General features: G+C 45.3%; 1 protein-coding gene across 4 annotated transcripts in view; it reads left to right on the top strand.

The window, feature by feature from the left end:
- The window catches only part of METAP1 (methionyl aminopeptidase 1), a 50,792-nt gene that overhangs the window by 6,861 nt on the left and 20,387 nt on the right, over positions 1 to 23,544 (top strand). For all 4 annotated transcript variants that reach the window (XM_056114408.1, XM_056114407.1, XM_056114406.1 and 1 more), the window contains 2 exons: positions 14,519 to 14,570; positions 22,567 to 22,679. In XM_056114408.1, coding sequence (XP_055970383.1) covers positions 14,519 to 14,570; positions 22,567 to 22,679 — 165 coding nt within the window. The remainder of the gene's footprint in view (positions 1 to 14,518; positions 14,571 to 22,566; positions 22,680 to 23,544) is intronic.

Below are 23,544 nucleotides of genomic sequence, written 5' to 3'. Positions count from 1 at the left end.
TTTTTTCCCAGTGCTGTGACCGACCAGCACACCAGGGCCACTGGAGAGTCACATGTGGCAGAGCATGGGATGCCGTGCTTTGCTTGGGTCTCACATGTATGAGACGCGTACTCTGCCTGGCCTGCTAGGGAATTTTGATTATTTGGCATGGGGCCACACCTGGTCGTGTACAGTGCTCCTGGCTCTGTGTCCAGGGACTGCTCTTGGTGGTGCTGGGGATCCATATTAGGTGCCGGACATCGAACTTCCTGCATGCAAGACATCTGCTCCAGCCCTCTATCGATCTTCTTGGCTATCTCTCTTGTATGTAAGTTTTTCTTCAGGTTTGGCATTTGTGCAGAAGTTTTGGTTTGGTCTGAGTCTGTTTGGTTGTTTTGGCTGATAGACCATAAGCACAGAGGTAGCTGCGTGCCCCGAGTTAGAGAATGGTACAGAAGAGCTGTAGTCTGAAACTATTGCTAATGGACGCAGACTTGCCTTTGGGTTCTTTGCAAGCCGGTTTGCACACGTGCATAGAACACACTATATAGGTTCACGTGAAGCTTTGATTGAGTGGAATACCGAGATAACTCCTGGTTGCTCGTGAACCTCTCACCTCACAGCTTGAACAAGAAACATTCCCTTATATTTGTTTGGACAGGTTCCCCTGAGTGAGTTACAGCTCACCTTCTGTGCACATGCATGCTGCTGTGCCTGCTGTGTGTGTGAACCACACTTGCTGGTCCTCTGGGGGCCCGTGTGGTGCTGGAGATCGAACCTGGGCCTTCTGCATGCGAAGCAAGAACTCAGCTGCTGGCCTGGATATGATTTCTTTTGTTTCTGTTTTTGGGCCACACCCGGTGGTGCTTGGGGATTATTCCTAGCTCTGCAGTAAGGAATCACCCCTGGTGGGCTCAGGGGACCAGATAGGATGCTGGGGATAGAACTGGAATTGTCTGTGTGCAGGGCAAATGCCCTACCTGCTCTACTGTCCCTCTGCCCCCATGACTTGCTTTGAATAAAGAGCAAATGCTCTCTGTGAGATAAGCCTGCCTTCATCTGTAGTTGAGCTTTGAAGAGCAGAGACACTTGGGGAAGTCTCCAACTGTATGTTTTAGGTCTTTCCTTGTAGCACGTTTCTCGGTTGATGTGTGTGAAAATAGCCTGAATGTCCATGGGCAGAGAAATGGATATGTACAGTGAAATGGTGTTCTCCTTTAAGGGAGATGTCACATGCTGACCCTTGAGGGCATTATGCTGAGGGATGTAAGCCTGTCACCAAAAGAAGAGTGCTGCTAGATTCCACTTATGTGGCATCTGAAATGTTCCGATCAAGGGCCAGTGAGAGCTCAGTGGGCGGAGCACTGATGTAGGAGCTCCAGATTTGGTTATTGGCACCACGTGGCCCTTGAGCTTCTGGAGCAACCCTGAAGCAACGCTTGGACTAGGAGTAGCTCCTGGTACTAGAGGCTCTACAAAAATAAAATTCCCTGTACAAAGAGAATTTTGTATAAAAGTGATTCCTTCTCCTCCTCCTCCTTCCCTCCTCCCCCTCCCCTTCCCTCTCTGCCTACCCCACCGCCTCTTACACGTGGTGCTCCGGGCAGAGTCCTGGCAGTCTTGGGAGACCATGTGGGGTGCCAGGGATTGAGCCCAGATTGACCATGTGCTCTACTGTCTCTCTGACTCCTGAAGTGAAATTCAGTTCTCTCTTGTTTCTGTTGTCTGCTGGCTCATCTGTCTTGTTGCCAGGTTGAGTAGGGGCCATTCCTCAGTGTAGCAGAGCTGTACCATGACTGCAGGAGACTTTCCTGAGTCCTGGCCTGTCCACTGGGTCTGCGGCTGGGACACTTTCTGGGTGATAGGCACAGATCTCAGAAGAGAGGTTAGAGTACAGGTGACCCATGTCATGGAGACTTTCCCTTCCGTTGTTGCTGTAGAGGTGACAGAGATTGCTCCGTATTCTAAACTTTGATGATCCTGCCTTGTAGAGAGACAGGCGGCTGTTCTGCTTTCAGTTGTGAAGGTCACTCTTTGAGAAGCTACATGTGAACCAGATCATTCAGTAAAATAGGCAAGTGTATGTGCCACAGGAGTATGGGTATGGTGTAGTTCTTTTTTTGGACAGGGATTTATTTTATTCCATATTATGTCACTGGTACTAGTAATGGGTTGGACTACAGAATGCTGATTACTTGGCAGTTTTTACTACTAAACAATTGTAGAGAAAAATTTATTTTTGGTTTTGGGCCACACCTGGTGATGCTCAGGGGTGACTTCTGGTTCTGCCTTCAGGAATTACTCCTGGTGGTGCTTGGGGAATCATATGGGGTACTGGGGATCAAACTTGGGTCGGCTGCATGCAAGGGAAGTATCTTACTTGCTGTACTATTTCTTCAGCTCCCCATAGGGAAAATTTTTAAGGGCAGTCATTAGGTGAATGATTTATATTGCTTTTGGGCTCTAAGGTTTTAAAATTTTTTAATTGCTTTTTAAAAAATACTGGGGTCAGAGAGATAGTACAATGGGTAGGGTGCTTACCTTGCATTCAGTTGACCTGGTTTTATCTCCAGCACCCTGTATGGTCCCTGGAGTGCAGCTAGGTATGGCCCAAAACCAAAAAAGATTAAAAAAAGTAGGATAAAACTCCCCCCCCCACCCCTTTTCTGTCTTTGGGCCACACCCGGCAATGTTCGAGGCTTACTCCTGCTTTGCACTCCTGGTGGTACTTGAAGGACCATATGGGATGCCAGGAATAGAAGCTGGGTTGGCCACGTGCAAGGCAAACACCCTATCCTTTGTGTTAATGGTCTATTCCCCTCCAAACCCCCAGACTTCGTGTGTGTGCGCGCGTGTGCGCTATTGGGGATCTAACCCAGGGTCTGACATATACAAGGCAGATATATCCCTGCCCTATAAAACGTTACTCTTGTTGTTTTGGGCCATGCCTCAGGGTGCTGAGAACAGGCTGCCAGCTCAGGGGTTGCTCTGGTGCTGTGGGGGATTGAGCCAGGAAGTTGGCTGCCTATTGAAAAGTTCTTTAGATGGGAAAGATAGTATGGTGAGTAAGCTGCTTGCCTTGCTCTAGGCTGACCCACATATGGTCCCCCAAACATCATTCTGGACTCTAAGCCTGAGCATATATCCAGTTGTGACCAAAAGATCAAAAATCAAAAAAGAAAAAAATATATGCCTGTGTCATCTAACTTACTGAAAAAATATTGCTATATTACTAGCAAAAATAAGTAAAATCACAATTGTGTTATGTGTCCTTCACTCAGTGGTTATCCTGAGTTTTGTTTTTTCGTTTTCTTTTCCAAGTTTGATTTTGATTATGCATTATTCCGTAATCTTTTCTGGAACATTGTGTTGAGGGGTGGGTTTATTTTTTTGCCGATAAATCCTCATCGGCAGACCTCCACCACCTCCACTACCCAGCTGCCACCAGGCTCCAGGCCGCTTTCTGGACACATCATACAACACTAAATACCCATCTTCCAAGATTACCGTACCATATTTGATGGGGTTCAAATATGGCTTGTTGTTACTGTGTCTGGCATATCAAATACTCTCGGTAGCTTGCCGGGCTCTCCGAGAGGGGCGGAGGAATCGAACTCGGGTCGGCCATGTTGGCTGCGTGCAAGGCAGACGCCCTACCCGCTGTGCTATCACTCCAGCCCTGGAGCGATAGCACAGCGGGTAGGGCGTTCGCCTTACAAGCGGCCAACATGGCCGACCCGAGTTCGATTCCTCCGCCCCTCTCGGAGAGCCCGGCAAGCTACCGAGAGTATTCGATATGCCAGACACAGTAACAACAAAGTCTCCAATGGAGACGTTACTGGGCCCGCTCGAGCAAATATGGCTTGAACCATGGGAACACCTGCAAGGGCGATTAGAGGCTGCCCTAAAAGCCTCTAGCCCTAAAAGCCTCTATCCCTCTCAGAGAGCCTTGCAAGCTACCGAGAATATCCCGCCCGCACGGCAGAGCCCGGCAAGCTATCTGTGGCATATTCGATATGCCAAAACCAGGAAATACAATGGGTCTCATTCCCCTGACCCCAAAAGAGCCACCAATACAGTAGCGTTATGAAAGATGAGGAAGAGGGCTGGAGCAATAGCACAGAGCGTAGGGCATTTGCCTTGCACGCGGCCAACCCAGGTTTGATTCCCAGCGTCCCATATGGTCCCCTGAGCACCGCCAGGGGTGATTCCTGAGCACAGAGCCAGGAGTAACCCCTGTGCATTGCCGGGTGTGACCCAAAAAGCAAAAAAAAAAAAAAAAGATGAGGAAGGAGAGGCTGATAAAATCTCAAGGCCGAATTAAGCTGCCAAAACAAGGACAAAAATGACTGTTGGTACTTTCAGTGCATGTACACTGGCATCAGATGCATCCATTGAAGACCTGATGGTACAAGTGCGAAAGATCAATTACTACATCATTGATCTGACCGAGACGAGAAGGCATCAACCACATCACGTCGTTTGCGACACTGGAGAAAAACTGTTCCTCGGAACATGTGACAAAAGAAGAGGCGTTGTTGGTGGTGTTGGTGTCTTTTTCAACATGAACTTGGCCATGAGATGTGATTCATTCTGATGCCTAACAGCCCGAATTGGACGATTACACTTGAATAGACGTGGCTCACTGCCGGCAGTTTCCATCTTTGTTGTCTGCACCGACATCCAATTATGATGAGGAAGAAATTGAGAAGTTCTACATGGAGCTGGAGAAGTTCTATAAAGAAGACCACACCTTCTACAAGATCATTGTCAGTGATGTTAATGCCAAGATAGGACCGAGAAGATCAGCCGAAGAACTCCACATTGGGACCCATGGTCTAGAATGGAACAAACAGGGTGAGAGACTATCTGAGTTCATCATGTCGACTAAGACCATCCATGGTAACTCACAGTTCCAGAAGGCTGAATCTAAACGTTGGACATGGGAGTCTCCTGGTGGACGGTTCTACAATGAAATTGACCACATTATAATTGATGGTTTTGCCTGACCGATGTCGCCGTTGTCCCAGAATTCCAAACGGGATTGGACCACTGTCTCCTTCATGCAAAATTCTACTTCATGGAGCGGGGAGAGAGGGCTGCAGAATTTAAGAAGAGAACTCCCAGAACGACCACCAACTGAGAGCTCTTTGGCACTATTGTGGCAACATGGGAAAATGCCATCGAGGAATATGATCGACTGGTTCAGCACCTCCATGATTGTCCGAGGAATGCTGAGAGAGAGAGAGAGAGAGAGATTGCCACAAAAAGATGCCTGTTTTCGAAAAGTCTCAAGCTCATTCACCAATGTGGCTTGGTGCAGGTCTCAGGCAACCGCAAGTGAGCATCTGAGCTTGCAAAGCAGTGCAGAGAAGAGAGAAGAGCAGCAGTGCTGGCCAATGCGGTAGAAGCCGGGAAAAGCATTCACAATGCCCACCTGTCCTTCGCCAACTACAAGACCAAGATGACTGCCCTCCTACGTCCTGATGGATCTATCACATCTTCCAGAAGGGCAATGGAGAAGATTATCCACGACTTCTACTTAGATCTCTTCGATAGCCACGTCCACCTGCCCACATACCAAATTCCACAGGATGGATATGTCGTTCCCAACGTTCTCCCTTCTGAAATCCAACACGCCATTTTGTCAGTAAAGAAGCAAACAGCACCTAACCCAGACAGGGTCAGACCCGAACACCTGAAGAACCTGCCGTCAGTACTCACCAATACACTGGCTCAGCTCTTTACATGCTACCTGTCTGAATGCAAGGTTCTGTCCCAGTGGAAAACCAGTAAGACTGTACTATGGTACAAGAAGGGAGACATCCACGACATTGGCAACTATTGCCCGGTCTGCCTGTTGTCACGCGGGTTCCGGGGCCGAGACCTCCAAGCCTACTCGAATTGGAGTCGAGCATCTTCCACCCAGATCCTCCAAATTCCAGTAGGCGGGGGTTACACCCACCACCTGGCCCCCTGGCGCCGTGTAATCCCATCAGCGGTCAAGACTCAGAGACTATAAAATCCAGATCCCGGAACCGCACGGCCGCATTTGCGGCCGCGCGACATCTTATCAGAACTTTTTTTACGACATCTTATTGTCTCATTCCTACTTTGGACAAACTGGCAGGCTACACTCTACAGGGCAGAGTCTGGCAAGCTCCCTGTGGCGTACCAAATATGCCAAATACCAGTAACAATGATGGGTCTCATTCTCCTAAATAGCCTTGAATATAATCTGAGGGCTAGGATGAAAGAGACGTTACTGGGGCCTGCTCGAGGCAATCGACGAATAACAGGATGATGAAATGAAAATGAAATGAAATGCCTGTTGTCTGTTGTCTACAAGCTGTTCACTCAAGTCATCCTGAATAGGATTGGCAGAACACTAGATGAAGGACAACCATTTGAGCAAGCCGGGTTCTGAAAAAGATTCAGCACGATCGACCATATCAACACGATAACCAAGCTCATTGAGGTTTCTTGGGAGTTCAAGATGGCTAATGTTGAACCATTAGCCGCTCTGTCTAACGTTCATTGATTTCAAGAAGGCCTTTGATTCTGTTGAGACTGAAGTGTTCATTGAAGCCCTAGCCAAACAGGGCGTTCAAACTCAATACATCAGGATCCTCTGTGAACTGTATTATGGATTCACTACCAGGATCTCACCATTCTACAAGGAAATGATCATCCATGTCAAGAGAGGGATTCAGCAGGGTGATACCATTTCACAGAAACTCTTCAGTCCCACCCTCGAGAACGTCATGCGACGATTGGAATGGGAGTGAAGATAGACTGTCAGCAACTACACCACCTCCACTTTGCTGATGACATTGTTCTTATAACACCAAACATTAGCCAATGGCACAATTGCTGGCCAACTTTGACTGTGAGTGTGGAAAGGTCGGACTACAGCTGAATCTCACGAAGGCAGTGTTTATGAGAAATGGTCTTGTTCCTGATGCTCCATTCACTCTCAACAGAACAAACATCTCCGAATGCAACAGTTATGTGTACCTAGGTTGAGAAGTCAATATGACAGAATGACCTGGCACCTGAGTTGCGCAGGAGGAAGAGAACAATTTGGAATGCCTTCAAGAGTATCAAAGAAATAGCTAAGAGGACGAAGACCCTCCGGTTCCGGGCACATCTCTTCGATTCCACTGTACTTCCTGCATTAACATACGTCTCAGAGACCTGAGCCCTATGTAAACAGGATGAGAATACTATTCGGGTCTCCCAAAGAGGAATCGAAAGATCTATGCTTGGAGTATCACGCTTCACTCAAGTAAGAGAAAGTTCCTACCTCTGTCGATGATCAAGAATCAGGGACGCTGTCTCGTGTGCCAAAGTATCGAAAATCAGATGGACTGGACACGTAATGAGATTTGGAGACAACCGCTGGACTAGAGCTGTTACCCACTGGATTCCATGGGACATCAAAAGATCGTGTGGCTGCCCATCTGTGAGATGGTCCGACTTCTTTGTCAAGACCCTGAACGATCAGTTTGAGGCTCTTCGTGTTCCTAGAATGAGCAGACGCCATTGGGCTACACTAGCATGCGTCAGGGATGAATGGACACGTTACTGGCGCCTGCTCAAGCAAATTGATGAGTAACGGGATGTCAAGTGATCAAGAATTTTTTTTGGCAGGACTTCTTCCTGAGTCTGCATTCAGGGATCACTTCTGGCAGACTTAAGCATGTTGTGGGTTTCCAAGGATCTGGCCTAGGTCAGCTGTGTTCACAGCAAACACTGTTTGGGCTGTACATTTTTCCTGCCCATGTAATCTGCTTTTATTGTGTAACATTGTATGCCTCAGGCTCACCACCATTGCATGTTGTGTGTTTTCAGAAGTCAGGTGGTAGGTAGTTTCACCTTGCTTCCCCCACCTCTGGGAGGTTGGTGGGGATGGGCAGGAGAAGGAAGGAAACGAGTGCCAGGTTGGTCGGTATCAATTGAAGTTTATTCCAATCTTCACTCTCACTCTGATTCTGTCCTCAAGCCTGCTCTCTCAAGCCCGAGCCCCAGCCTCAGCCTCCTCCTCGGCCTGAGCCTTCTCTTGCCCTGTTCTCTTGAGCCCAAGCCCCCTCTGAGCTTGCAATCTTAGTTTATGTAGCAATCAACGTAGGGTGGTGACACCACAAGGTGGGTTGAACATTAACAAATCAGCAAGGAAAGGTAAGACCACTCCTTGAGGAGATTAACTCAAGGATAAAATCTCATCTAAAGAGATTATTCCAGATTACACTCAAGGGTGGGATCCCAACAAGGGTGTGTTCTTACCTCAGCTAGTAATCTACTTAAATAGTTGTAGTAAATCTACTTCCAGTATTTCTAGCAATGTCATTCTGTATGAGCACAGTAAGAGATAAACTTACAGTTTGGTTCTTCCTGAGGACATCTCACTATATATTCTGCACTCCTCAGGCCAGGTTAGTTTTCTTACCCCTAGCAGGGTCCTAGTCTCGTTGTTACTTACTTTTGGATCATGACAGCATTTGTCCATGAGCATGCCCTCAACTTATAGTTGAGTATCATGGTGCTTTGGCCTGGCCCATTTCGATGCCAGGGTAGCTCACAGCTTGCCTTGGGTCCATTCAGTCCCTCGTTGGGACCCTGCTTTTGGGGTACTAGGAACTAAGGCAACCGAGTCAAGAAAGCAGAAAGGAGTAAATATTGTTTGGAGTCAACCAGCTCCCATGTTACAAAGCATAATATTAACTGTCTTCCTGTTTCCATACAGAAAGAACATTGCTTAAAGGTAAACTATGTAAAAGACATAACTTATAATACAAGTTCAATACAGTATGATACAAGTCCTTAGAAGGATCTGATTTTACAAGCTAACAGATTCTGATTAGGGAAAAAAGGTGATTAGCTGACTGGGGAGGAGAGCACAGAGAAGAGTTTACAGATAAACAGAGGAATGGGAGTGACTTGGGAGCACTGGGTGTAACCTGATAAATCTAAGCTCCCTGTGTCAATGTTATTCTACAGCATACGGCTCTTGGAATTTTATTTTCATAGCTGTATAGTACTCCTATGAATTACTATATTATTTCATCATGGAAATATGAGTTTCAGGTGTGCTTTTTTTTTTTCAGAGCAGGGCCTCACATGTAAATCAAGTGTTTTACTGCTGAGCTACACACCTAGTTTCAAGTCGTTACTATTGTACTATTGTAAACATGCTGTTCTGGAAATTATTATATGACCAAATCCTGAAGAATGCTTGTGTGTATTTGTTTGTGCTGAAAGTAGACTATAGACCAAACATGATTGTCACCCATTGCCTCTTTTGCAAACCACAACACCCAATAAGAGAGAGAGAACAAAAGGGAATGCCCTGCCACAGAGGCAGGGGGGGATGGGGGGGATGGGGGGTGGGAGGGATACTGGGACCTGTGGTGGTGGGAAGTGGCACTGGTGGAGGGATGGGTATTTGATCATTGTATAATTGAAACCCAAGCACAAAAATTTGTAAGTCTACAACTGTACCTCATGATGTCTCACTAATAAAAATGAAAAAAAAAAAACCCCAAAACAAACAAAAAAGAATCTGTCCAAGAGGAACATTGTTGGGTTGGGCTGGGGAGATAGTATAGGGTTTAGGGGGCATGCTTTGCTTATGCCCAACCCATAACCCATTTTTCCCTGGCACCATGTGTCCTCTTTTTTTTTTTTTTTTTTTGTGTTTCTACCATGTGTCCTCTTGGGCCCTGCTGGGTAGAGACCTGGGATGGCCTTAGTGGGCGAGTCCTTGGCACTGTAGGATCTGAGAGCAAGTATCTTCACGCCCTGTGTTTAGTCTTCCCCTGTAGTTGCCAGGAATCTCCTGTAGGGGCTGAAGACAGAATACAGGAGGCAAAGTGCTTGCTTTGCACATGGCTGACCGTGGTTAAAGTCCCCGGCACCACACATAGTTTGCTGAGCACCGCCAGAAGCAGTCCCCATGCACAGAACCAGGAGAAGCCCCTGGGCTTTTGGGACACTTTTTTGATGTGTACCGAAAAGCATACATGTTTGCACGCGCACGCATATACACAGAGGCAAATAAGCTAATTTTTGTAATATGTTAAACAAGTTTTTCTCTTTTCCATGATGGTTTCTTCCCACCTACTTCTTGATCTAACTTTATAAAAACTTGTGTGTTCTGGGGCTGCAGAAATAGGAAAGGGGTAAGATGCTTGCCTTTCATGTGGCTGACCTGGGGTTGATCTTTGGCACTGCGTTTTGCCCTTTAAGCACTGCCAGGAGTAACCCCCGAGTACAGAGCCAGGAGTAAGCCCTGAGCACATCTGGGTGTGCCTTCTAAGCAGAAGACAAAACTAAAACCTGTACGTTCTCCAAGTGAATCAGTTGGGATAGAGAGGACATTTTTATTTAGGGAAATCCGTGTCAGCACTCTGAGGGTAAAAAAAGACACTGGGTGATGCAAAAGTATTCTGTTCACATAATCTATTTAGAAAAGCTTTATAAATAGGTTGTATTAGGTTCCCAAGTATAAAGGCAGATCACATTTTGCAGTTTGATGGGCATGAATTTTGTTAGCAATTTGTTTAAATAAAACCAGTGTCTGCAGACATGGAACATATAGGAGTGGGTGATCAAACATTCAGTTTCATCTCGAAGAGCTTTCAACTAAATGAAACATTTTAATTCTCAGTTTTTTTCATGCTTATAGAGCATTAAGCAAATACTAGTTTCACCCTCTTTTTTAGTCCCCTGTTTATTTGTGGCTGACAGTAAGAGTTTTTAATATTTTGACAAATTGAAAGCCACAGCATTCTCCTGGCTTTTGCTATTGGTCAGGAAGTTGTTGCTTTGCAGGGATGCATGTCTGTTTTCATTGCTCTATACCCCAATGAAAAGCCATTTTGTGGAGTTCTCCAAGGGCCATTTTCTGTATCCTTAAGGGAAGAAACTATTTATTTTAGGCTCCGTGACTTACACTACTATAATGGTAGGCTTTCTTGCATTTAATCTTTCAGCACCAGAACCTCCTTCTGCCAGTGTTCCCTGCCTCAAGCTGTCCCCACCCTCTGCCCCGGTACCCCCTGGGGAAAGTGTGTGTGTGTGTTTGCTTGCAAATGCTCTATCACTGAACCACATCCCTTAACAACCTCAAAAGATAGTTTTAGATTTGTGTTTGGGGAGGGAGGTCCATGGTGCTATGGATGAACTTGTCTTTATTGACTGTTCTTTATCATGGGGGTCTGTAACTCCGTTAATGACTTTATGTTGTTACCAGACTGGACTGAATCCTTACCCGATTTATTCCTACTTCTTACAGCAGATGTGCATTTTGTTCTTAGCCTGCAAGACTAAGTATAGTTTATTGCATAAGTATTTGTTTCGAGGCAGGAATCTGCCAGTGTAGTTTACTGGGGAACACAAGTTCAGTTCTGGATCAGTTTCTGTCTCTGTACTTGTGTGAGTGATTAGAATCGTGAGTCCATGTCTGTATGTGCAGGGATGTTTTTTTCATGTGGAGAGTGATTTGATTGCTTTCCCAAGATTCTCAAAAGGTTAAGAATCATACTGCAGGAATTGATTCAGTGGAATTGACTCAATTTAGGTAACATAATTTTATTTGTTTAGTTTTTTGGGCTATAGACAGCAGTGCTCAAGGGATCCTCCTGGCTCTGTACTCAGGAATTACTCCTGGCGGTACACAGAGGACACTATGGGATGCTGGGGATCAAACCCAGGTCAACTGCTTACAAGGCAGATGCCCTACCTGCTGTTGGGCCTATAGTTCTGCAAATATGAAAATGTCTTAGTCCCTGATACTTGAGTTTGAGTTTGGCTGCATATAGAATTCTCATTTGGAAATTATTTTCTCATGTTATTTCTTCATTTTCTTTGTGCTTCCAGTGTGGTTCAGAAATCTGATACACTAGGGCATGTACTCCTTCACATGCTCTGAGTAGAACTCATTTGATCTTTACTTGCACCAGGTATCAAGGAATTTTTACTGTATGCTTCAGGCAGATTAATTTTTATCCTTTAGGGCCTTTTCAGTCTGGAAATACTTGTTTTTCAATTTTGGAGAACTGTATATATTTCTTTGATTAGTTTTTTAAAACTTTAATTTTTACAGCGGTAGGGCGTTTGCCTTGCACGCAGCCAACATGGCCAACTCGAGTTTGATTCTTCCTCCCCTCTCGACGAGCCCGGCAAGCTACCGAGAGTATCTCGCCCTCGCCCGCACGGCAGAGCTTGGCAAGCTCCCCGTGACGTATTCGATATGCCAAACACAGTAACAACAAAGTCTCCAATGGAGACGTTACTGGGCCCGCTTGAGCAAATCGATGAACAATGGGAGGGCCTTTACCTTTAATTTACTTGTTACATTCTTTTGTAACAAATACTATCTCTTATTTCTTGTCTGTCATTTTGCTAGATATATTTTGAGATATTAATTCTTTTTAAATTATTTTTTTAATAAATTAATTCATTTTTTAAATTTTTTGGTGTGATTTTGGGCCATACCCTGGCAAAACTCAGGAATTACACTTGACTGTACTGAGGAATTACTCCTAGTATTGCCTGGGACCATATGGGATGCCAGGGATCGAACTATGGTTGGCCACGTGCAAGGCAACCTCCCTGCCTGCTGTACTATTTCTCTAGTCCCCATTTTTTAATTTCTAAGAATTTGTAATCTCATCTGTAATCATAGACTCGTGTATCCAAAGGGTATTTAAATGGGATTGGAGCGGTAACAAGAGCAGGTAAGGTGCTTACACCCAACCTGGGATCTATCCCCAGTATCCCATATAGTCCCAGCGCACTGCCACAAATAATTCCTGAGTGTAAAACCAGGAGTAACCCCTGAGCAACTCTGGATGTGACCAAAAAGAAAAAAAAGTGTTTTTTATGTGGAGTCATCTATAGGGTCAGAGTGATATAGATGATATAGTATAGCACGTAGGATACTTGCTTTGCATGTTCAGGAGTAATTCTTGAATGCAGAGCCAGGAGTAAACCCTGAACACCACTGGGTATGCCCCCTACCCCCAAAACATCAGTTGGTGGGGGTTGGGAGGGGTGGGGGGCGGTTGCGCAACTGCATGTGGAGTTATGGTTTTGTTCCCTGGCATCACATGGTCCCCAAGCACTGCTGGGTGTGACGCCTGCTCCCAGAAGAAAACAGAAGCTCCCTGTACCTTGGTACAGCTTTTCCTTAACTGCTGACAGCCATGTACTGCTCCTCCGTGGAGGTAACTTACTGGGAATCAGTAAAAGAAGAATCTGAATTTTTCTTTTTAATTTTGTTTTTGGGTCACACCTGGCTGTACTCAGGGCATATTGCTGGCTCTTATATGTCACTTTTGGCACATCTCAGGGGCCATATTACTTTGCTTATGACTCTTCAAAATAAATTTGTGATAAAATTAAAGCATGACTGATTGTTATTTAAAATATGGCCTAATGTTTCTTGCTTATTTATTTACTTATTCTTCAATTTTGTTTGTTTTTTGAGCCACACCCAACAGTAAGCTCTGGGCTCCGGGCTCAGTGCTCCCGGGATCCAGTGGTGTTATGGGTTGGACCTGGGATAGCCATGTGCAAGGCAAGCGCCTTCACTGCTGGACTCTCTCTGGTACCACTTGCTTATTTATGTTTTAATTATTATTTAAAAAATATTTTCATTGACAGAGATGTATGGGAGAAGGACTGGAGCGATCGCACAGCGGATAGGGCTTTTGCCTTGCATGCAGCCAGCCCTGCCGAGCCTGGTTCGATTCCTCCGCCCCTCTCGGAGAGCCCGGCAAGCTACCGAGAGTTTCTCGCCCGCACGGCAAAGCCTGGCAAGCTCCCCATGACGTATTCGATATGCCAAATACAGTAACAACAAGTCTCAAAATGGAGACGTTACTGGGCCCGCTCGAGCAAATCGATGAACAACGGGAGGACAGTGTTTGTGTGGGAGAAAGAGAAAGAGATGTTCAAGAGAACACATGAGCTTGGAAGCAAAGCCTCTTCTTTTTAAAATTTCTGAAATGAAACTTTTTTTTGGGGGGGGGGAGGCGCCCACACCTGGTGATACTCAGGGGTTACTCCTAGCTCTACACTGAGGAATTAGGCCTGGCGGTTCTTGGGGGACCATCTGGGATGCTGGGAATCTAAACCCAGGTCAGCTGCATGCAAGCAAATGCCCTACCTGCTGTATTATTACTTCGGCCCCCGAAGTGAAATTTTAAATGTGTCATTTCTTAAGGTTTTCAAATATTTGAAAATAGTTTCCAGGTTTTGCAAATGGTTTTCAATAACTTTTTTTTTTTTGGCTTTTGGGGTCACACCTGGCGATGCACAGGTGTTGCTCCTGGCTCTGCACTCAGAAATTACTCCTGGTGGTAGCTCAGGGGACCATATGGGATGCTGGGAATCGATCCCGGGTTGGCCGCGTGCAAGGCAAACACGCTACCCGCTGTGTTATCACTCCAGCCCCAATAACTATTTCTTTTATTTATTGTTTCTTAAAATATTTCTTAATACCTGACAGTGATTTTCATGTTTATTCTTTTAGGAATGTTTTAAAGGAAGCTGGGCTACTCACAAGTTACTACATAAGAAAGCAAGTAAGTAAAAAAATCACATCTTTATACTTTTATACCATTTTTAAAAATTATTTATTTTTGTAGGGCCATACTCAGTAGCACTGAGGAATCCCACTCCTTAGAGGTGTTTGGGGCATCATATGGTGCCAGGGAGTGAACCCTGAGCTTCTGAATGCAGAGATTGTTCTCTAGCTATTAGAACTATCTTTGCTCAGGGATCACTTCTGATGGTGCGTGGTGCTCAGGCGAACCACATAGGGTGCTGAGGTAGACACTGGATGGAGCATATAGGAGCTCCCTACCTGCTGTACTGTCTCTCCAGCCTGGGTCTGTATCATTTGTTTCAGAAGTGGTGTTTTGTGGTTGGGTTTCAGTTATACAATGATCGAATACCCATCCCTCCACCAGTGCCCATTCTCCACTACCAGTGATCCCAGTAACCCTCCCACCCCCCATCCCCCCAGCCCACCCCGCCTCAGTGGCAGGGTATTCCCTTTTGTTCTCTCTCTCCTTTTGGGTGTTTGTTCTGTTTTGCAAGAGGCATTGAGTGGCAATCATGTTCGGTCTATAGTCTACTTTCAGCATGCATCTCCCATCCTGGGAGGATCCTCCCAACACCCTTTACTTGGTGCTCCCTTCTCTATCTGAGCTGCCTTTTCCCCTGGCATGTGCGGCAGGCCTTCAAGCCATGGAGTAAACCTCCTGGTACTTATCTCGGCTATTCTTGGGTATTAGTCTCCTCTTTTGTTACTTTATATTCCCCAGATGAATGCAGTCTTTTTATGTCTGTCCCTCTCTTTCTGACTCATTTCACTAAGCATGATACATTTCACTTAGCATGATTTTTTCCCATGTAGTACCACTTTTATGTAAATTTCTTGACTTCATCTTTGGGGGCTGGAGTAATAGCAGGTAGGGCGTTTGCCTTGCATGCAGCCAACTCGTGTTTGATTCCTCCACCCCTCTCGGAGAACCTGGCAAGCTATCAATAGTATCTCACCCGCATGGCAAAGCCTGGCAAGCTACCCGTGACGTATTTGATAAGCCAAAACTGGTAACAACAAGTTGTGAGACGTTACTGGTGCCCGCTCAAGCAAATCGATGAACAACGGGAGGACGGTGCTACAGTGCATCTTTTCTAACAGCTGCATAGTACTCCATTGTGTAGATGTACCAAAGTTTCTTTAACCAGTCATTTGTTCTCTACCACTCGGGTTTTTTCCAGATTTTGGCTATTGTGAACAGTGCAGCAATGAACATAAAAGTGCAGATGTCATTTATTTATTTTTTTTGGGGGGGGTGTGTGTGTGTAGGAATACTGCTGTTTTTTTCATCCACTGATTAGGCTGAATGAATTGGGCATAAACTCCACCTTAGTTTTTTTTCTTTTCATTTTTTATAATTTTATTTATTGAATCACTGTGAGAGCAGTTACACAGCTTTCAGGTTTAAGTCTCGGTCATACAGTGAAACACCTGTCCCTTCACCAGTGCCCATTCTCCACCACCAAAAACTCCAGTATACCCCCATCTCACAGCCTTCCCCTACCTTTGGGGTAGATGATTTCTTCCACATTACTCTCTCTCTACTTTGATTACATTCAATATTTTGACACCAGACCCACCATTATTATTTGGGATTTTACCCCAACACTCAGATCTGCTGAAAAAGCAACAGTAGACAATTTGTTTTCTATTGCTGGTTATGAATAACACATGATGTCGCATGGCTGCAGTAGTGGCTGCTAGATTTTGAAATTCCGAAATTTTAACAATTAAATCTGGAGGAATTTCTGCTAAGACCTACTGGGTTTCAAGATTTGTTCTTGAAATCCTCTGGAGGATGGCCTCTGGAGGATGACGGTCACCGGGCCACCAGGGGGAACAGGCCAAGGCACGAAACCTATTCCCACCTGGAGTGGCCCAGTGCTGATAACCTACTGCAGGGACTGGATGCATTTCTGCCAAAAGCCACTGGGTTCTGTGATTTGTTTCTGAGTCTCTGGGATCATGGCCATTAAATGGCTTGATCAGGAGCCAGAGAGGCTGTTTGTTGGTGGCGACTCAGGGTTTTGTTGGGACGGTGAGAAAAGGGCCGGTTCCACCCCCATCCCGTGAGGCCCTGTGTGTCTCGTCACTGCGGGCCCAAACCTGACTATCCAATGACCTCTGGAGGAGGGTGGCCACCAAGCCGCCAAAGGGGAGCAGGCGGAGGGACAGCACCCTTTCCCCGCTCGGGTGGCCCAGCGATAGTAACCTACTGCGCGGTCCTGATGCATTTCTTCCAAAAGCCACTGGGTTTCAAGATTTGTTTCTGAGTCTCTGGGATCATGGCCATTAAGCAGTTTGATAAGGAGCCATAGAGGCCATTTGTGGGCAGTGACTCGGGGTCTCGTTGGGACGAGGAGGAAAGGGCCAGCTCCACCCCCATCCTGTGAGGCCCTGCGTGTCTCATCACTGCAGGCCCAAACCTGACTGTTCAGTGGCCTCTGGAGGATGGCAGCCATTAGGCTGCCAGGGAGAACAGGCCAAGGCACGAAACCTATTCACACCTGGGGTGACTCAGCGTCTGTAACTTACTGCAGGAATTGGACGCATTTCTGCCAAAAGCCATTGAGTTTCGAGATTTGTTTCTGAGTCTCTGGGATCATGGCCGTTAAGCAGTTCAATCAGGAACCAGAGAGGCCATGCCTCCAATTATATAGCTGAGCCAGAGGTGGTTTGTGGGTTTGTGTCCCACATACCTAATTTTTAACGTTTACTTTCTTGGTAAACTTTGCCCCAAATTTTTGGGGTCTGGCCAAAGGCACAACAGCAATTTTGGGGTGTCTGGAGGTCTGAAGGCACCATCAGGCTGCTGATGCACTCGCCTCATAGGTACAGATTGACCTGCTGGTGGCACCTTACCCCTTGCAGATGTCATTTCGACTGTACCTTTTTGCCTCTCTGGGATATATTCCCAGGATGGTATTGCTTGGTCAAATGGCAGCTCAGTTTGTAATTTTTTGAGAATCGTCCATACTGTTTTCCAAAAGGGATGAACCACTCTGCATTCCCACCAGCAGTGAAGGAGAGTCCCTTTCTCCCCACATCTGCGCCAACACTGGTTGCTTTTGTTCTTTTGGATGTGGGCCAGTCTCTGTGGTGTGAGATGTTATCTCATTGTTTTGAACTGCATCTCCCTGATGATTAGTGATGTAGAGCCTTTTAGCATTCGAATTTCTTCTTTGAGAAAGTTCTGTTCATTACCCCATTTTTTAATGGGGTTGGATGTTTTCTTCTTGTGGAGTTGAACCAGTGATTTGTATATCCTTGATATCAACAAACGTCCACGAATAGCTAAAGCAATTCTTGGGAAATAGATGTGGGGAGGCATTACCCTCCCCATCCTCAAACTCTACTACAAAGTGGTAATAATTAAAAAAGCATGGTACTGGAAAAAAGGCAGGGCCACAGACCAATGGAACAGGGTGGAGTATCTGTACACACAACCCCAAATGTATGAACATCTAATCTTTGATAAGGGAGCAAGAAATGTGAAGTGGAGCAAGGAAAGCCTCTTCAGCAAATGGTGCTGGCATAACTGGACAACCACATGCAAAAAAATGGGCTTAGCCCTTGACCTGACACCATGCATAAAAGTCAGATCAAAGTGGATTAAAGATCTCAACATCAGGCCAAAATCCATAAAGTACATTGAAAATAAGTTTCACAAAACCCTCCACGATACTGAGGCTAACGGTATCTTCAAAGATAACACTTCACTGACCAACCAAGTGGAAACAGAGATAAACAAATGGGACTATCTTAAATTAAGAAGCTTCTGCACCTCAAAAGATATAGTGACCAGAATACGAAGACAGTCTACAGAATGGGAAAGCATATTCAAACAATACCCATCCAATAAGACGAACTATTTAAATGGTAAACTCCCTGAAGGCTGCCAGTGCTGATGCCCTATGTACTTCCTACCCAGGGCCTTCTAGGCATTAGGGAGTAGGATTCGTTAAGAGTCTGATGTGTAATGTAGCTCTTCACATCTTCGTACTTAAAAATCCTCTGTGCTCTCTGTGTGTTCTTTATGCATCCCTAATGTGTTCAGTGTGTTTGTTTGTTTCCTGAGTTCCTTACCTAATTAGAATGTTTGACCACATATCCTTTGATTTTTGTTTTTGTTTCTGTTTTTGGGTCACATCCGGTAGTGCTCAGTGCTTCCTACTTTTGGAGGGTTTCAGGGGACCTTATAGAAAACTGGTGATTAAACACAGGCAGATGCATGTATGCAAGGCAAGAGCCTTACTGGCTCTACTCTCTCCACTGACCTGGTATAATAACTTCCTTTTTACTCCTCCACCCCTTCAAGCTAGCTTTGAAGAAAGAACTGTCCTGGCCTGTCCTCCCGTTGTTTTGCTCCCTCGGGGCCAGTAACATTTTGAGACTTGTTACTGTGTTTGGCATATCGAATATGTCACGGGGAGCTTGCCATGCTTTGCTGTGAGGGCCAGATACTAAATAATTCTTCAGAACTGGTTTCCTCAAGCTTTTAAGTCTGAATTACTCTGAGTGTCACCTCGAAAATGCTGAAAGCTTGGGGTTAAGCAGAGTTTTATGGAAAGTGCTTTCGTGTCTCTTCAGTGCATGGTGTCCCGCAGAGACTCAGCTACCGTCTCTGAAGGAGTTGGAGCTAGAATCAGAAGGGTCCTACCAGGCAGGGCTTAGGACTGTGCACTTGTGCTTATTTGCAAGGGAAGAAAGGGCAAGTTCTCAGAACTTTTCAGAACAAGTCTGGGCATGATTCTCTGGGCCTGGGCTCTATATAGTCTCTCTGGATCTGGGACGTCCGACAGTTTGTAGGTTTTTGTTCTCATGATCTTTGCTTATCTCATCTTTTACAGTCTTGTTACCAACCCCTTCCATCTCTGTATTAGAAAGTAACTTGAAAGTTATTTCAGAACTTAAAAGCTTAATTAACTAGAAGTTTTATCATGCTCATCAGCAGGAAACTGAAATTTTCTTTTGTTTTAGTTTTTGGGCCACCTGGTGGTGCTCAAGCCGTACTTCTGGCGGTGTGCTTGGAGATCACTCCTGGCAAGGCTCCAGGGACCATATGCGGTACTGGGGATTGAACCTGAGTGGGTCACACACAAAGCAAGTGCCTAACCTCTGTGATCTCCACCTCCTGAAAATTGTAATGTCTCCTTTTTGCTTCAACCCTAGTAGTATATTAAAGTGACTGCATCTTGATAGATGTTCAGTCTTTGGTTTTGGGTGAAAAATTTTCTTTTTTGCTTTTTGGGTCACATCTGGCAGTGCTCAGGGGTTACTCCTGGCTCTGCTCTCAGGAATTTCTCCTGGTGGTGCTCGGGGGACCCTTTCGGATGCTGGGAATCGAACCTGGGTTGGCTGCCTGCAAGGCAAACGCCCTACCTGCTTTACTACCACTCCAACCCAGGTGAAAATTGCTCTTGAGATTCCTATTTCAGAGTAAAAGCAGTTGGGCAGTACCTAGCTGAAGCATGCATCAGAACGCTCGTGTTTCAAAGTTGGACATTGTAGAGACACTGCTTTCTACAGTATTGGCCCCTGACAGTGAGTGGAGTGAATCAGCTTTCCTATTGACGTCAGTGCTGACAGCCCCTTGCTTTCCTGAGTTCACAGGGAGAAAGGTATTTTAGGTCCAGGAGCAGAGTGGAGCCTTCCTTTTCCTCTCCTGAGCTATTGTCTGTTTCTGAACTTTCTATGTAATACTGTAATAGTGTTATTTTCCTAAGGAAGAAGAATGGTGACACTGCACTTTCTGCATTCTTTCAACTCCAGGCAAAAGCACCTGCAGCTTCTCTTCTGTAGAATAAGGAAATTTGACTTTCTTTGTGTCATTGTTATCTTAATCAGTCTGGTGTACATTGCATTCCCAGAACTTAGCTGTTATTGCTGCAGTTTTATACCTCTGCCTACCATCACAAAGCCATTGTTCTCTAGCTTAACTTGATAGGATTTCACCTATTCTTTGTTTTGTATATGAAATACCTTACGTAAAGGGGGAGTTTATTTTTCTCATACACCTCTAAAACTATTTGAAATCGGGACCAGAGAGATAGTACAGTGGGTATGGTGCTTGCCTTCCAAATGGCTGACCTGGGTTCGATCCCTGGCATCCCCTAGGGTCCCTTGAGCACTTCTAGGAGTGATTCCTGAATGCAGAGCCAAAAATTACTCCTGAGTATTGTTGAATATGGCTCACAAAACAAAACAAAAACAAAACAAAACAATTTTGCAGTTAATACTTTCAGAATCCCTGGTAGTTTGACAATGATTGTGGAGAAACTGTATGATTTGGGGGGGTGATAGGTCCAGACCTGGCCTGAGAGGGAGTTGAACCCTGCTATTCGAAGTCTTAGGTACAGTGCCCAGGTACAGAGCTCAGTGATAAAGCACAGGCTTCCTGTGTATGGCCCTGGGTTCTATTCCAGGAATGCAGTAGTTTGCATCTCAGGTTGAGAGTTGTACTGCCATCTCACACCATGGCAGGTATTTTTGAAAAGATTTCTTGGGGCTGGAGTGATAGCACAGCGGGTAGGGCGTTTGCCTTGTACGCAGCTGACCCGGGTTCGATTCCCAGCATCCCATATGGTCCCCTGAGCGCTGCCAGGAGTAACTTCTCAGTGCAGAGCCACGACTAACTCCTGAGTGCAGAGCCAGGAGTAACCCATGTGCACCACCAGGTGTGACCCAAAGAGCAAAAAAAAAAAAAAAAAAAAAAAGAAAGAAAAGGGTTCTTACGTTCATTTCAGTAAATATTTTATGTTTTAATAACTTAACGAGGTAGTGTGTGTGTGTGTGTGTGTGTGTGTGATTCCTAATTTTTCTGAGTTTTCTGTAACCTGTTGTTTGTTTCTTCCCTTTTTCCTACCTCTTTTGATGACCTCCCTCCTGAAGCAAGGGTAATGATATTCATGAAATTTTCAGAAGCTGTTTGGAATAATGACTTGAAAGCCCTTCAGATGGACTAATTGGGAATTTTCTTTTGTGTGTATGGGGTGGGGGGAGATGTGGGGGAGGACTTGGGCCATACCTGGCTGTGCTCAGGGCTCTGTGAGTAGGGATAACTTCTGGTGGTGCTCAGGGAATGAACTTGATATGGCTACATGTGAGGCCAACACCTTATCTCCTGTACTCAGTGGAAGAAAAATTTTTTTCCATTAAATATGCTTTGCGGTACTTTAGAATTTATTCTTTTAACAAGAGGTCAGAATTCATTTGAAATATTGTACTCTCAGTTGGATAGTTTTGCCTGAGCTCAAGCTTTATATTTTGGGGGCTGGAGTGATAGCACAGTGGGTAGGGCGTTTGCCTTGCACGCGGCCGACCCAGGTTCAATTCCCAGCATCCCATATGGTCCCCTGAGCACCGCCAGGAGTAATTCCTCAGTGCAGAGCCAGGAGTAACCCCTGTGCATCGCCAGGTGTGATCCAAAAAGCAAAAAAAAAAAAGATTTATATTTTGGGTATCTGAAGTGATAGTACAGCAGGTAGGGCGTTTGCCTTGCATGCGACCAACCCCGGGTTTGATCCCCAGCATCCCATATGGTCCCCTGAGCACCACCAGGAGTAACTCCTAAGTGCACAGCCAGAAGTAACCCCTGAGCATCATTGGTGTGATCCAAAAAGGCCAAAATAAATAAATAAATAAATAAATATTTATGTTTCAAGATGGCTTTCTATAAATTGACCTGGTAGAGAGGATAACATTAAACACTGAAAAAGGAGTTTTATGCACTGTTCCTTTTGATACTGTGTAAAAACTTATATATAGCTACAGTTTATATTTCCTCCAAATCTACTTAGTCTTTGAAGATGAATCACTGTTACAAATATAGCAAGGGAAATGTGGTGATGGAGATTCAGGTAGAATTGGATTGACTGGATTTCGGCTTCAACTTTGGTTGCGTTTTCAAACAAGTGACAGTCTTTGGTGCTACCATAATGTGACTTTCTCTTCTCATTTCTCTCATCTCCCAGAAGATGAAAAGGCAAAGCGGGAAGTATCTCCCTGGACTGTAGAAGGTGATATTAACACGGACCCTTGGGCTGGGTACCGCTATACTGGTAAACTCAGACCACATTATCCACTGGTGAGTAAGTAAGGTAATTAAGATCAAATATTCTTTTAAGTGAGTCTCCTAAAAATGCTAATTATAATTTGTATTCCCGTAATGACTTATCAGAATCAAGTTTATATTCTTTAGCATTGGTGGGAAGTTGGTAGTGATAATTAGTAATCATGAACAAAGGTTCATTTAGTTTTTTATTTCTGGAGGGCCTCTCCAGGTGTGCTTGGTCTGGGTGTTACTGCCATCGACTCTTGGCAGGACTGTACAGCCCCGTTTATTCAGTTCTAAGGCCTGGTGATTTGGGTTTTTAGTGTTTTTATTTGCTTGTGTTCTTTGTTCTTTTTTTTGTACTCGGTTCTGCTCAGGGCTTACTCTTGGCTCTGCACTCTGGGATCACTTCTGGGACTTTATGTGGTGCTGTGGAAGAACCCAGGTTTCGCCTCTGTACCTTTTTCCTCTGGTGTATGAGATTGGACCTAGGGCCTAATCCCTGTGAGGCAATGTGTTCCACCACTGAGTCTCATCACTAGCCCTTCTTTTCTGCTTCCACTTTAACCTAGTAGGACCTTACTGCTGCTCCTAACCCTTCCTTTGTTAGAATCTATTGTCTGGAAAGGGGAGAGACAGAGAGAGCGTGGGGATAGGGAAGGAGGGAGGGAGGGAAAGAGAGAACACACAGGCTTCTCTAGGGTGGAAATAGGCAGGCAAAGAAACATCGAGACAAACAAGTGAGATACGGGTTCAAGGGAGAACATGGGCCCAAAGAGCAAGCCTTTACTGATGTTCTTAGTGTAAAAGGAATATAGTTTTCATTTTAAACTTTGGGAAATAGGAAATGTAAGGAAGTGTGTTTAATCAAACCTCTCAGAGATAAAGACAGGGGACA

The sequence above is a fragment of the Sorex fumeus genome, unplaced genomic scaffold, assembly GCF_029834395.1.
Source record: "Sorex fumeus unplaced genomic scaffold, SorFum_2.1 ptg000024l, whole genome shotgun sequence".
NCBI lineage: Eukaryota > Metazoa > Chordata > Mammalia > Eulipotyphla > Soricidae > Sorex > Sorex fumeus.
This window is presented reverse-complemented; position numbering and strand designations above follow the sequence as displayed.